The following is a 14,387-nucleotide window of genomic DNA, read 5'->3' as shown; positions in this document are numbered from 1 at the left end:
AATCCCGTCTGGGTGGAGCAAGCGTCTGACATGCACACGGCCAGGAGCACGTCCCGACGTGCTTGGGTTTTATTTTTAAACGGGAACGGTCGTGCGGAAGGCCAATGAAAGACCAGAAGCCTTCTCCTGACAAATGCGTCGTATGCTGTTTAGGCACCGTCACATCACAGGTGATCAAGTAAATATAATGTCTCAGCTTGGGTTTGAGAAAGGTATTCAGACCACATGCCCTTTACAGTTCTTGTGTTCCTGAGATGAGAACAAGGAGAGAGGGCGCAAGCAAGACAAGTCCAAGCTGGAGCGAGAGAACCCTGAAACGAACCCAGAGGTGGCTCGAACTAGTTCCGTTCTCCTGTGAATCTGTATTTTCATCCCCACTGTAAAGCCCATCTCGGTTTTTGACTAGACTCAGGGTCTTATCCTGAATCATGAGTACCCGCAAGCTGCCACTGACCTCCCAGCACCTCGCTGCATTGGACCCTGAGTGCCAATGGACCACATGATGATTTTGGTGTACTGGTGACCTCAATGGTGTTACACCAGTTTCACTGGCATCAGAACCTAGGATAATGGGTTTGCACAGGGTGCAAGACATATTAATCCTCAACCCTCCTGTGAAATATGATAAACCCATTTTACAGATGGGGAAACAGAGGCACAGAGGTTAAGAGACTTGCCCAAGGTCACACGGGTAGACTGTAGCAGAGCTAGTATCAGAACTCAGGGATTCCTAGTTCTCAGTTCCCCGGTTAATCTACTAGACTACACTACATAATGGTTGAAAGTAGGACACCTCTCTGAGCTCAGCAATGCTAATATACATTTCAAAGGGCAGGGGAATTGAATCTACAAGTATGATCATACATTCAAGGTAAATGAGAATAATGGTGCATTCTGCTTGTCACCACTGTATGTTGCATTTATATGTCTGGAGGGAAGGAATATGTTTTTTATGTTAGAATTATGTATTTTTCTAAAGGTGATTGGAAGGTCAGCAAAATTAAACACCCCTAGTCAGAGAATAATATGCTTGTGACATCACGTGGGCTGCAGAGAGCATGTTTTTCTGGTGCTTGGGGGAAAAAAAATATAGGTTTTAGCTGTAGGTTTGGATTGCCATTTAAGTGGTATAACAGAATCTATATTTAGATAGATATATGCACACACTAGTCCAGACCATATAATTTTGCTGGGTTTCCAACTCCCTACAAATGTGCACTGGTTACTAAGAGGCCACCACAAGAAAAGGACAATTTTCTCTTTAAAAAAAACCCTACAGTGGCAACTAGGTAAAGCTGTAAAAGAACACAACTTCTGTCGCCAATTATAATGGAGACATTAAACAGCAAGACTGGAGCGCGTTCTGCTAGAAACAAAGCTGCCAAGAGAGACGATAAGTGGGAAATGATGATTTGGATCTCACAGGTGGGTGTAAACACAGCAGTACGAACAAATTTTATTTGTCACATTAATTTCTTATTGGCATGCTGCGCATTCGCTGGACCGACCAGCTCTGCCAGTCTTCCTCATGCGGATGGTCTCTTTTGTGTCCACATTTGGATTGACACATCTCTTTTGAGCCGGCTGCTGCTTCAACCAGGCATGAATCACTGGCTCTTGTCATTTTGGTGGAGAAGGGAATGCTGCTGGAATGATGGAAATAACCCTGTCTTCAGCACCAGGCCTCTGTGCGCCCCAAAACCCAAGCCTCATTAAAAGAAGCGGGCAACTGGAAGCAACAAGCTGAAGTCAAGAATTATACCATTTTCTTTTAAATATTTTCAGCTACATTTGGTGAGGCTAAGGCTGCCCAGGGGGTGGGGGAGCTCTGACGGTGGTTAGGATGGAAACAACCAGGTTTCTTTTCCTGAGATGAAACCATGATTTTCAAGCAATGGGTCAAGTTCATAGTTGGTGTAAATCCAAGGAAGGCAACGTAAGGCACACCAGGGATTCACCTGACCCAATGCATTTTATGAACAAGTAACTGCTCAAGCACAATAATTCTTGAGTGAAACCTAACTCCCTCCCCCATCGAGGTAACAAGAGAGTCACAACTGAATGAGATGCTGTACTTCAGTGGGCTGTAAAACACTACAGCTATCCCACTCGGATCCTTGGGACCCTTTGCCCTCACAAACCTCCCTCCACACGACAACTACTAGAGCAGCAGGTACTTACGACTGACAGGCGAAAGACATGCCGAAGATCGGAATGCAGCGGAAAATGCCCTCCCAGCGCATGTAACTGACTCGCTTCAGCCACTGCCCACCGAAGAGGCCGTGTTTGAAAGAGGAGAGCACAATCTGTAGCCAAAGGGAAAAAAGAGGTTAAGAGCCGAACAGCAGAGACGCCAAACCAGACCTAAGGGGACTGAGCACGCTGCCAGGCAGCAAGGGAGGGCAGGCCTAAGGCAGCTCTATCGGGAGGACGAAGAGGCTTTGAGTAACTTCCCCTGCACCTCACAGCTGGATATTTAATTCCCTAGATTTCCCAGTCTCAGCCCCTCACCTTCAACACAGGTTAGTCAACCTTCCAGCTACTCTGATCGGTATGGGTCACCCCAGCTGCCAAGCAGATCAGGGTATTTTAAAAGGCATATCCCATTCCCCGGTTGATGCTATCCTGCTAGCAGGCACCACGACCCCCCTACACACACACCAGAGTTAGAACAGTTCCTGAGGGACGCGCTCAGCTCATCGGTTTGCTCCTGAGCAGTCATTTGCACTGGGGCCACAGAAACTGGAAGCAGCAGACACAGGAGAATGTTACTTATGGATGGCAGGCAACGGTGCACCCGGATAAGACAAGACACCTGCATACTGCCCAACCAAGCCCCCTGGACAATGCAAGTGCTCTGAAGACCAGGGTCAATGTCAAGGAGGTAAGCAGAAGCACCAGAGATGGGTTATGAGAGCTGTTCTGCCACGGACAAGGGAACTGATGGGCATTTGGTTGCACGGGAACATTTATAATCTAGTCTGAATGGGTTTGACACTCCTAGAGATTCTGTCAGCGTTGCCAACTTTAATGACATTTGATGTTTTTCTTAACGTCCCAGTTCCTGGCATCACGTGATTGTAATGATCACAGCTTTCGTTTCGAGCCCTCACGCTTACGGAGAATAGTTTGAGGCAACCAAAGCGCAGCCTCGGAGCTCAGAAATCAGGTGGCCAGATAAAAAGAACTCAGGATCTATTTCTTAAAGTCTGAGGATATTCTGGGGGCCTGACATGATTTTGAACACTTGGGACTAGCAGTACCGCTGTCCATTAAGAGAATGAAAGTCTCCACTGACAGTTAATGGTGTCGTTTGATGAGTTTCCCAGATTATAAGGCCTGAAGGAACACAGTGATCATCCTGTCTGACCTCCTGTATAAGACACACCATAGAACCTCCCCAAAATAGTTCCTGGAGCAGATCTTTCAGAAAAACATCCAATCTTGACCTTAAAATTACCAGTGATGGAGAATCCTCCACAGACCTTGGTAAACTGTTCTAGTGGTTAGTTACCCTCAATGTTAAAAACACTGTGCCTCATTTCCAGTCTGAATTTGTCTAGCTTCAATTTCCAGCCACTGGACCTTGCTACACCTTTGCCGGCTAGACTGAAAGAGTCAGTTTTTTGTTCCCCATCTAGGTGCTTATGGACTGGGATCAAGTCACCCCTTAACCTTCTCTTTGTTAAGCTAAATAGATTGAGCTCCTTGAGTTTATCATTATAAAGCATATTTTCCAATGCTCTAATCATTCTCGTCGCTCTTCTCCGAACCTTCTTCAATATATCAACATCCTCCTCTGGGCTGGTACAACTCAGTAAGCTACGGAAACTCATCAGTGCCTCCTATTTAGCCAAGTTGGCTGGTACCAGTTTTCTCAAGATGAAGCTTTTTCATAAGGCCTAAAACCAAACGTTTTTCCTGCACCACCTCTGTGTGTTCATGAGGTCTTCACTGCATAAGCAATTGAATGTGCTGCCATTTAGGAGGAAAAACGCTTATTGGCTCAATGACATTTACCACGGATACAAAAATTGCAAGCAGTGTAAAAACTTGTGTCCTTAAAAATAATCATTTTTCTCCCTAAAGATCAAGGTTTTATGAGTTTTAAGGAAAAAAGCTATTACATTACAGAATTCATTTTGCAGCCGTGTAGATCTTCCCTCATCTCCTGTCCCTAAATGTAATCAGAAATTCAGAATGCTATAAGCTGCAGAGTACTCGTAAACACACAGAGAAATGCAGGCCACAATCTGGTTAAGCTGTCACAATGTATTGACTTCATAGTGACTGACAGATATGCTAGCCAATTCCTATACAATATGGCTGTATATTCTTATTTCCATGTGGATAGGAGTGTGGGCATCAGAGCAACAATTATCCCATGCGGAGTCAGCAATATTTAACAGAAAAGAATACAGTAGTGTATTTCAAACTTGGATCCCGAACCTGCATGCTCTTCCTGGTGGGCAACCCCTGTGACCACGAAGACCCCCACTGGGCTGCCATACAGGGGTCCCTCCCAGACGGAACAGCTGGCAGGATCAGAACCTCTTTCAGACGAATTAACCACCATCTCTCTCCCTACTAATGAAACCAAGTCTTCCCGCCATTGATACTCACCACAAACATAAACACCGTGTAAAAGATCAGCGCCATAGCACTGAACGACTGTATGGAAGCCATCATGTTCCTCTGGAGACTCAACGGAAGGACGATACAGAGGGAGACAGCAAACAGCAGGATTATCCGGAAGCTGCCAGTTACCTGAAAAAAGACCAGCATAAGGAACAGACGTACAGAGCATGCAGAGATCTCCCAGTTTTAGTAACTGGAACTCATGGGCCCGTATGGACAAAAATAGCTTATTATCCCCAAGAAGGAGACACGAAGCAAACAGAAGAGACTCGGAATCTGAGGTTACATGCTCCTGACCTTAAGAAAAGGTTCGGAGACAGAGAGCTTGCTATTTCCTTAGCAAGGTCTGTGATTAACCTAGACAGTCACTGGGTGCCACTGTTGCTCTATAGACCACACGACAGCCGCGCTCTAAAGCAGATTTGTTGGGGGTTTAAACAATAATCCAAACACAGACGATTTGAATATTTTGTATGCACTTCCAGCCAATAAATGAAAATTAACCTTGCGTCAAAAAAAAAAAAAAAAAATGGGGAGGGAGAATAGAAATGGAAGTCTTGAAAATTCTGATCCAGAAAATGAATCAGAAACTCATATTGGTATTTATTATAGCAGAACACTCTGAAATGCCTGGAAATATTTAATAACTAATTTGGCTGCAGCCACAATGCATCTTTTTAACTTCACAGTTCCTTAATCAGAGCTTAACAGCATCAGGCTGGAGCAGATAACAGGCATGCCAAGATCCTGGGACATGTCCGTTTCACGGCCCCAGCCTGCCCCATCCCAGCTCCAAAAGCTGCGGACTATTCCCTTGGCGAGCTGCGTGCCGGGGAACAGAGTGCCTCTCCCATCAGAGGCCTTCTCAGAAACAGTATCAACATCAAGTGGGGCAGGGGAGGAGTCACTGCGTGTATTTTAATTTGAAGAGGTGAAGAGATCAGCCGTGCCTGAGGTATCCTGATCCTTCCTCTTCACCCCCCAAAGTACCATAGTTTGGGAGCAGGAGGAGGACTCTGAACTAGAATGGTAAATGGGGATGAGGATTTGGGCAGAAGAATTATGTCACTGCTTTTTAGTTTCTGGCTGAGCAAATGAAGAGGGACAGAATGTACCAACTCCTGCAGAAAATTGACTTGGGATTTGCAGCAGGCCACATATTTCATGACAGAGACATATTTTAACAGAGTTATTTTGATTCATGTGCTGTTTCCTGTCAGGAGTTGTATACATCCCACTGTCTGACGTGCATCAGAACTCCCAGGTGTTGACATGGCAAGCTGCTCTCATGTTCTAGTGCATGACACTTGCCATTAAGCTTTAAAGTGGGAGAATAGTAAGTTACCTGGATGTAGCTTGCTGAGATTATTAAGGCGGGTTGCTCTCTGTCGCATCATAACACACACTGCATGATGTACTTATCCAACAATCACAGTCTCGTTAAACTGTTGGACAAGTACAAGTGATCGTAAGTTTACCTGTAGTCCAAGCAACCGGGCGAAGAAGTTTGATCCCAAGTCACCAATCACAACGTAGAAAGCAATGCACGTTCCCAACATCAGCCCAATCATGCTGGAAAGAAACACACACAAATGAAAAGCTTGACATCTAAATTCCACTCTGGAGCAGAGAACTCCCTTGGAATGCAGCACTTACCACATACCTGCAAGTAATAACGGCTGCATTCCTAGAGGATTAGCATTTTGCAACCCTCACCATGGCTACATCTACACTGGACTCCTCTTTGGAAAATTTCTCGCCGTCGCTACCAAACGTGAAGCTGCCCTGGTGGCAGTAGGAGTGTAGACCAGACACTGGCGTCTTAACCACTCTATTGTCTGTCCCCAGCTCAGAGGGATCTGGAGGGCACAGTTCTGAAAATGCCAGTGGCCACTGACTCTTCACCTGCACCACAGCTCCCATTGCTGTTACCACTGATAGCAAATGAAGGCCAACCAAGTGGAGCGAAAGTCAATTGGAACAGTTTGGGATTCTACTCTAAGCAGTTGCAGTACAAGGGCTTGTCTACAGTTGGACACGCAGGAGAGCTAAGCCTAATTCGTTAAAGGTGTAAATGTAAAGTGGAGTAGTTGAGTGAATTAAGCTAAACCAAACTAAGGTCTGGTTTACACTTAAAATGTAGGTTGATATAGTTACGGTACACTCCTGAGCACAGTAACTATGCCAACCTAACTCCTAGTGTAGATGCAGCAAGGTCCACGGAAGAATGCTTCCATTGACCTAACTACCATCACTAGGGGACCTTACGCGGTGTTCCTACAGCAACGGAAAAACCCCTTCTGTCACTGCAGGCTGCGTCTACACTACCGGGTTATGCCAGCATAACTACAAAGCCAAAGCTACATGCTACAATCCTCATAGTATAGGCGTGGCCTAAAGTCACTTGACTTCTAAATGAGAGCATCCACACAGGGGTTTCATATGTTTTAACTAATGCACTTTAAACTGACACCTTTAGTTAATTCAGCTTGGCTCTCCCGAAGGTCTCCATGTAGACAAACCCTACGTTTTGCAAGCCTGTTGCACATCTTTGTGCCCTGTTCAGTGCTGAGAACATGGCTGGCACTCAAGGAGTTTACAGTATCCAGGCATGCAGAGCCCGTCCCTGAGTGGAACCCCAATGGGACCACATACAGAGGCACAAGTCCACCCACACGACTGCCCACATGATTTCTAGTGTAGCCAAAGCCAACAAAGCTCCATCCAGTTTACTTCCTCCTGTGTGCAAAGTCTTTGTAGCGTCGCCAAGGACCCACAGAGTTCTGCTAACAGCATGTGAGTTAGTTTAACCGCTGTTGGGAGCCAGGGATGGGAGCTCAGTTTGGGAGTGTCCCTTGAAGATGACAATTCTGCATTTCTTAAACATTGATCATAGTCGTGAGGGTACAGGGAGGTATTTGGAGCCCAAGACTAGCTCACTCCGCAATCAGCAGTAATGGACTCGCTTGAAATCTATACTGCAGTACAGAGGTTTGCAGACATTTGCACAGGGCTGACCAGATTTTAATGAGGACACTGGCTCATGAACCACTTCCCCCTCCCATTCATGGTTGCATGGACCACTTCACCTCCCATTTCTGATCATATAATATCCCTGTGATAATCACAGCTATTGCTTGCATGGAAAAGTAACATTAGAAAAGTACTTGGTGTGTTTTTAGCTGTCTTACAGCAGTTTAGCAGCTGGGAATAAGGAGGAGGGCCAGAACCAAGACATCAGCCAGACCTCCACAGATCACCCTCTGCTCTACAGAATGGGCTGCAATGCCACCCCTCACCTGGAACAGCGACGTAAGGCCAACCAGACTGTTCCAGCTCTACTATGTGTCCTTTGAAGCTTCGTGAATCGCATTTTTAAGAACAGAAATGTTATAGTTACAAGAGTCAGAGACCTTGGCCTAGGCTGTTGTTAAATGAAATCAGGATTCCCAGCCCACTGTCCCGAACAGATACTGTTTCTATTAATTTGCATCTCAAAGAGCTTTACTAAGGCAGATCAGTGTTACTCCTAGTCGACAGGGGGGAAACTGAGGCACAAGGCAGGCTAATGGGCTGATTGTCAGAGGTACTAAATGCACCCAATTTCTGTGATTTCAGTGTTATGTTCATCACCTCTGTAAATCACACCATAAGTGATTTGACCAAGGGTTCATAATAAGTGTAGCAGAAGAGGGAATGAAACCCAGGTCTCCTGAATCCCAGTCCCTCACTAACTACTAGACAACATTGCCTCTCCCTTCAGAAACAAAGGGAGCTACCGACCCAACTGTCTGAATGAACGTCTTACAAAGCAGACAATGCAAGTGAAAGTTCAGTACAGTTCAAGTACTGTAGTTTAGCTCGCGATCAGCCCAAAGTCCAGGTGTCAAGGGAGGCTTTCAGAAGAAGAGAAAGCAGGGGGGTAAGAAATAAAGCCATGGTGAGACAGTTGCCCTGTAGGGGTTTGGAAAAAAGCCTTTTATTAACAGAAAAACTAATTCAAACTATTTCGATTTTAAAGGAATAGCTCTTTACCTGGTCTCCACCAGCATTTTCCCTGCTTTTCCATAGGCGTGAAATGCTAGCAAAAGAGAAAAAACACCACAGTGAGCCAGGGGAGGGTGCAGCCTGTGACACATACATCAGTTCGAAATGAACAATAATCGTGATGAAGGGCAATTTGACAGGAATCTGCTAGTTTTGCATTTTGGGGCTGGTTTCTCCTGCCCACCCTCCCATTTTCTTTTTTCGGACATGCCATCCCAATAGCAAAACCCACATCAGACAAGAACAAAGATGAAGGAAAGATACAAAGCAGGTTCTTTTTTTACTCTGCTGAGGAAAAAAAAGCAGCGCTAAGTAGCAGTTACACATGGCAACCATTAGAAGAAGAAAGTCAGCGTGGAAGAGGAAATATGCATGTATAAGATGTTGTGTGACAAAAAATTACTACAGTGCAAAATTTCAGTCAAGGTCCCATTTTTATTTTTTCCTTCCCATTATAACTGAGCTGCCTGATGTTGCTGGATGGGAGATCTGAAATGGTGCCCAGAATGTTCAATTCCATTCCCAGAATACCCAGCATTCACAGCCCACACCACAGGGATTTTGCCAAGAGACTTTTTTTTCTATACTTTGGCCGTAGCTTGTAGCAGAAAATGATCAGTATCCTTTCAATGACTGTGTTTTCTGAAAAGAAAGAGCCAGGAAAACTCGGCTTTTACTTTTGGAGACATCTTACTGGGGGGCTGGGGCAGTTAAGACCTCCAGTTCGAATACAGACCACATTGTTTTTGCTTTAGTCCTGGGTAACTAACTCTAGTAGAATCAAGCAAAGAACGGCCTGTTTTTCCCCGCTGAGCTTCTCTAGCAGCGGCTGTATAGTATACATGCCTGAAGGTGGCCAAGAAATAGCTTGTTCATCTCTGGAAGTGCCTTCTATGACCTTCAATGTTATCATGCAGCCCATATTTCCTTGGAACCTCCCTAGTCTGAAAATGAAGGAAATCAACTGGCCACCTCTCTAGTGGGAAGGAAAGTGTGTGGGAAGACACCTGCTGAGTAACTCAGAAGGCAGCCAATGGCATGGTAAAAAGTAGGGTGAAATCCAGTCTTTGTTAGATCTCTGGGGCTCCAGGGCACCACCTGTCCGTGCAGAGAAGTTGCAATATTTAAAAGGGACGAGCAAGCAATACCTCTGGACTTTGTCTTGTCCCTGCATGAAGGGTCCTGGCAAAAAGGGGAAGCAGATGTTGAGTGGGACAGTTAAGTGGTGTGTACCTGAGGACTGGGCGTGCAGGAAGACGAGCAACCAGGAAAAGAAAAATCACCTTCCTGGAGATGATTTGTTAAATGACCTGATCTCCACAAAGGATGACTGCTATTGCATCACCCCAATAAACCTCTTTTTTACAGCGTGCAGAAGTGCAGGCACCTCCAGGCAATACTGACAGCCACTGGTTACAGTCTAGGCGTGGGATTTTATGAAATGATCAGTGTCCTTGGCTACTCTGAAATAATATTTAATGAGAATGAGGCTTCAAACATGGATGCCAGATGGCCCCATCTGGGGCTGCTAGGAAAATTGGATCTTTTATCTTCTCAAAGAGGAAGGAGGAGATGGACTGGGCAGAATTACTCAGCCAAGCCACTCCAGAAATCTCACCAGCTGCGCACAGCTGGATTTGGTCGGGATTTGGAGAGGCTCTTCCACACTAAACCCCAAGGTTGCTACCCAGTGGCCTTGGTGATTCAGCACATGGCACTCGTCTCAATGCCACGTGCCTCGTCCTCCTGTTAGCGGACGAGGGGCTGGTCCTGAGCACCAGTAGTCTTTAAAGATCCCACAGCACTTTTGGCAGCAGCAAGGAGCTGCTTTAACTCCTGTCCTGGTCAAACTCTAGCTGCGGTAATTCCATCCCACTTCCCCAGTTCCCACTGCAGACTCACTTGGACACAATATTCACTTCTTAAGAGCCTAACGTGTTGTACACCGCTGCTGTGCACTGACAGCTGCTGAATGAGAGCGAAGGGGGAAAGAGCTGTAGAAGCTAGAATACAGATATTCTCTCCGTTGGGAATTGCTGCATAAATTAAGGTGTTTATCCTAGACCGCCACGACCCTGGCTCTTTTGTTATTGCATCTAGTGATCAGAATGTTCTTCCGGAAGGGACTAGCTGACTGAAGTTCATTTGCAAAACTTTCCTGCATCTTTCAGAGCTGCCAAAGCCTCCCACAGAATCAGCTGCAGGAGCTGCCAGGATCTCTCGCAGATGTACAGCGTACAAGCAAACGGTGACAAAGACTGTCTGTGTATAGTCGCTCAACCTTGATGCATTAGGATGCATTGTAGGAGTGCTGCTTTCATTTGCGCGGAGGACGTCTTTCCTCTCAGCGCTGTCCCTCCTCTGGCTGCTTGTGGTGGCACCTCTCCCAGGGCAAAGATGGGGAGGAAGGGATGGCGCTTCTTTCAGTGCCAGCATTTGTGTGACAGGAGGTGCCAGGAAGTTTGGAAGCATAACTGGCCCTCTGTGTCTTTGAGCTCCTTGGCTTTGGAAAGTGCAGAGGATCTCGTCTTCCTGGGAGACACTCCAAGGTGAAGGGGGACTCTATGTATTTCAACAAGAGAGAAGCAGCACACAAAGGCTTACTGTAACGAGGAAGGGGGTGGAAGAGGCGCTATGGGCAGCTGGTATTGGGGACGCTGGGCCGTGTGAGACTCCACCTGAAGGCTCAGCTATAATTGAGCCATCTTTTCAGTACCAGAGGAACAACCTTTGAGACCACAAGAGTTTTCTCATCTTTGCTGCTTTTGGTCGATACATTCTGGCAGAAGCTGCACTGTGCAGCTAAATGATGGGTCTCAGTCATTTAATGCACTGAGGGGATCCATCTGTCAACAGCACGGACACCGAGCAGACTGCAGATTGCTTTCAAATCTTTTGTAGACAGTGAGACCAGCCAATTCTCTCAACCGACTCCCAGGAGAAGTTACATTGAAGTCAACTAGGCAATTGGGGACACAAAGGATGGGCTTAAGGTCACGGGAAGGGACTTCCAGCTATGAGAATCTTCCATCTCCATCACCTGCAGGAGGAAATCCCACCACTGCAAAGGTGAAGGCTGAAAAAGCACAGGGAAGGATTTCTAACCCCTGGTGCAGCAGCTCAAGTAGGGGCTATTCCGCCTGGATCTCCGTGGTTTCCCAGGAAGGGAATGCTTTCAATCAACAACTCTTAATTGTATGTGTTGATCAAGAGGATTCAAACTGAGGCCAGACCCAAGCGTCTCCTCCCCCCAGTATCCTTGGGAATCAGAGGAGAGGTCATAAATAGATGCCAATACCAGTGCCAATGCCGAGTAGACAAACTAGAAGGAAGAGGGATGGTGAACTCTGCCAAAATCTCACACATGAATCTTGCTCATGGTTTTATTTTCTTGGCCACTTGGACCTTTGTGCACTGTTTCCTCTCACCTCCCCCTTGCTCTGCCATAAGCACTCAGACAGTTGAGATTCAGGAAGCCTGTGCTCTATGCCAGGCACTCAACTGGCAGAACCCAATGTCCTCGGCAGCACACTGGCTGGGGAAGCTAGTGGGTTTCATACAGAGACCAATAATTTACAGCAGACACCCACTATGCCAGCTCCTGAGACCTTGTGTTTTGATCGTTCAGCACCACAGCGCCTCCTCCTGCACTGCCGAGTCAAAACAATTCTGTGCCTATTAACTTCACAATCAAAGGCAGAATTAAACCCTCAGATCCCTCTGGTGACAAGAAGCAGGAGGAAGGGATAAACGAGGAAGGCAAAACACAGTAAAAACTATGCCAGAAATAATGTTAATAATTCAGCACTATTAGTATGAAAGTTGTAAATTAAGAGGTCAGAGTAAAAGTGCAGTAAAAAAAATAAAATACAAAAAAGTGAAGACCCAGAGCTGAAAATTCTCACCGAGTCCTGGATAGGTCCTGCGCTTGCTAAGATTGGCAGATTTCACCAGGAACATACAGGATTGATGAGTCATCCAGGAACAGAAAATCAGCAGCAAGGCTCCCAGGACAATGCCACACTGCATGGGAAGAAAAAAAAAAATACAAGCACAAGATGGAAAACAAGCCATTTTCCTGGTGCGACTGCTACTTCACACATTCTTACTGCTCTCCCAGATCACCTACACGCTCCCTTGCACATTTCCAGCCCCATTTTAGCCTATTAAGGGAGTTCCCTTGCCTTCAACTACAGCCAGTAGAAATGTGACGTATTAGTTCAATTTCACTCACTTGTCTGAGGCAGAGTCACAGAGCAGCCACCTGTTTCCTAAATGGCTCAGTTGCAACACTTTTGCCTGGAGAAGTGAAACCTGGGCAATTTATGAAACAGAACTTTCAAGCTGTAACGCTGTTTGCCTCCTGCCATCTAGTCAGTTTCAGGGCACATTCCAGCAGTGTTCTCTACAGTTCATAACAGAATCATGTAAAGCAAGTAGTTATTCTGTAGATCCAGGAGTTAAAAATCTGTCATAACACCTATCCACGAGCGCCAGGGGCTGTTCAATACATTTACAGCACAAATTATGAAGCGAGCTATCTACCCTCCCAGCATTGTTTGGCTCACTGATTTATATATGTTTGCAGAGGACAGTGTTAATCATTGAACATTTATGAAAACAAGTGACTTTAAACAGGCATAAGTGGTGTCAAATCTCACTGTGGCTACAAACAGTTTTATTTTATTCAAAGCAGGTGTGTCACTGGGGCGCCTGGCACCCCGTGAACAGGAAACGCAAGGGCTCATCTCTTTGCATATAGAGCCTATGGCTTGGTGCGTAATGCCTTAAAACCAGCTAGCTTGACAGGCTGCCCAGCACTGGTAAGGATGTCGACTTCCTGGTTTTTTATTCACACTTGGGGAGAAGCTACTGTGTGAAGGCCTTGTTCCAAAGGAGACGGTGGGTTGGGCAAATGAGAACGTCCATCTCAGTCAACTGCTGGAGCATCCCTTCACTCTGCAAGTGAACTGTATAATGGGCACAACTTCCTGGCACCAGTGGTTTAAAGTAGTAAAGAGAAGGTTGAACTACCAGTGCATGTGCATACCAACAGGCTGAGTACACATCTCTCAGCAAACCTCGCCCCTCCCTCCAATTGCCAGTTACTCGTTATACCACATGGCAAATCAGATGAAGATCTTTGCGGTGTGTCTCTCATCAACAGCAGATGGTCCAATAAAAGCTATCACCTCCCCCACCTTCTCTCGCTCAATAGCCTGGGACTGACGTGGCTGCAACAACACTGCATAAGATCTTTGGGGCAGGGACCACACCTTTCTGCCTGTCCTGCAAGGTGCCCCGCATGCTTGTGGGCATTCTTAAAGTTAGTGATAACGTATGTCAATTTTTCTACATCTCAAAGGCAAGTAGATACAACAGAATCTATTCCCAGAAGAGAAAAAGCTGAAAATGTAAACTGTCTGAAGTATCAGGGGTAGCCGTGTTAGTCTGTATCTACAAAAACAACAAGGAGTCTGGTGGCACCTTAAAGACTAACAGATTTATTTGGGCATAAGCTTTCGTGGGTAAGAACCTCACTTCTTCGGATGCATAGAGTGAAAGTTACAGATGCAGGCATTATACACTGACACATGGAGAGCATGGAGTTACTTCGCAAGTGGAGAACCAGTGTTGACAGGGCCAGTTCAATCAGGGTGGATGTAGTCCACTCCCAATAATAGATGAGGAGGTGTCAATTC

The 14,387-nt window shown here is 46.0% G+C and overlaps 1 protein-coding gene across 3 annotated transcripts in view; it reads right to left on the bottom strand.

The window, feature by feature from the left end:
• The window catches only part of SLC38A10 (solute carrier family 38 member 10), a 47,226-nt gene that overhangs the window by 30,506 nt on the left and 2,333 nt on the right, over nt 1-14,387 (bottom strand). For all 3 annotated transcript variants that reach the window (XM_065563748.1, XM_042840947.2, XM_042840948.2), the window contains exons 2-6: nt 12,591-12,708; nt 8,674-8,719; nt 6,117-6,210; nt 4,624-4,767; nt 2,182-2,306 (exon numbers count right to left, since the gene is read on the bottom strand). In XM_065563748.1, coding sequence (XP_065419820.1) covers nt 2,182-2,306; nt 4,624-4,767; nt 6,117-6,210; nt 8,674-8,719; nt 12,591-12,708 — 527 coding nt within the window. The remainder of the gene's footprint in view (nt 1-2,181; nt 2,307-4,623; nt 4,768-6,116; nt 6,211-8,673; nt 8,720-12,590; nt 12,709-14,387) is intronic.

Source organism: Chrysemys picta, chromosome 12 (assembly GCF_011386835.1).
Source record: "Chrysemys picta bellii isolate R12L10 chromosome 12, ASM1138683v2, whole genome shotgun sequence".
In the NCBI taxonomy this organism is placed as follows: Eukaryota; Metazoa; Chordata; order Testudines; family Emydidae; genus Chrysemys; species Chrysemys picta.
This window is presented reverse-complemented; position numbering and strand designations above follow the sequence as displayed.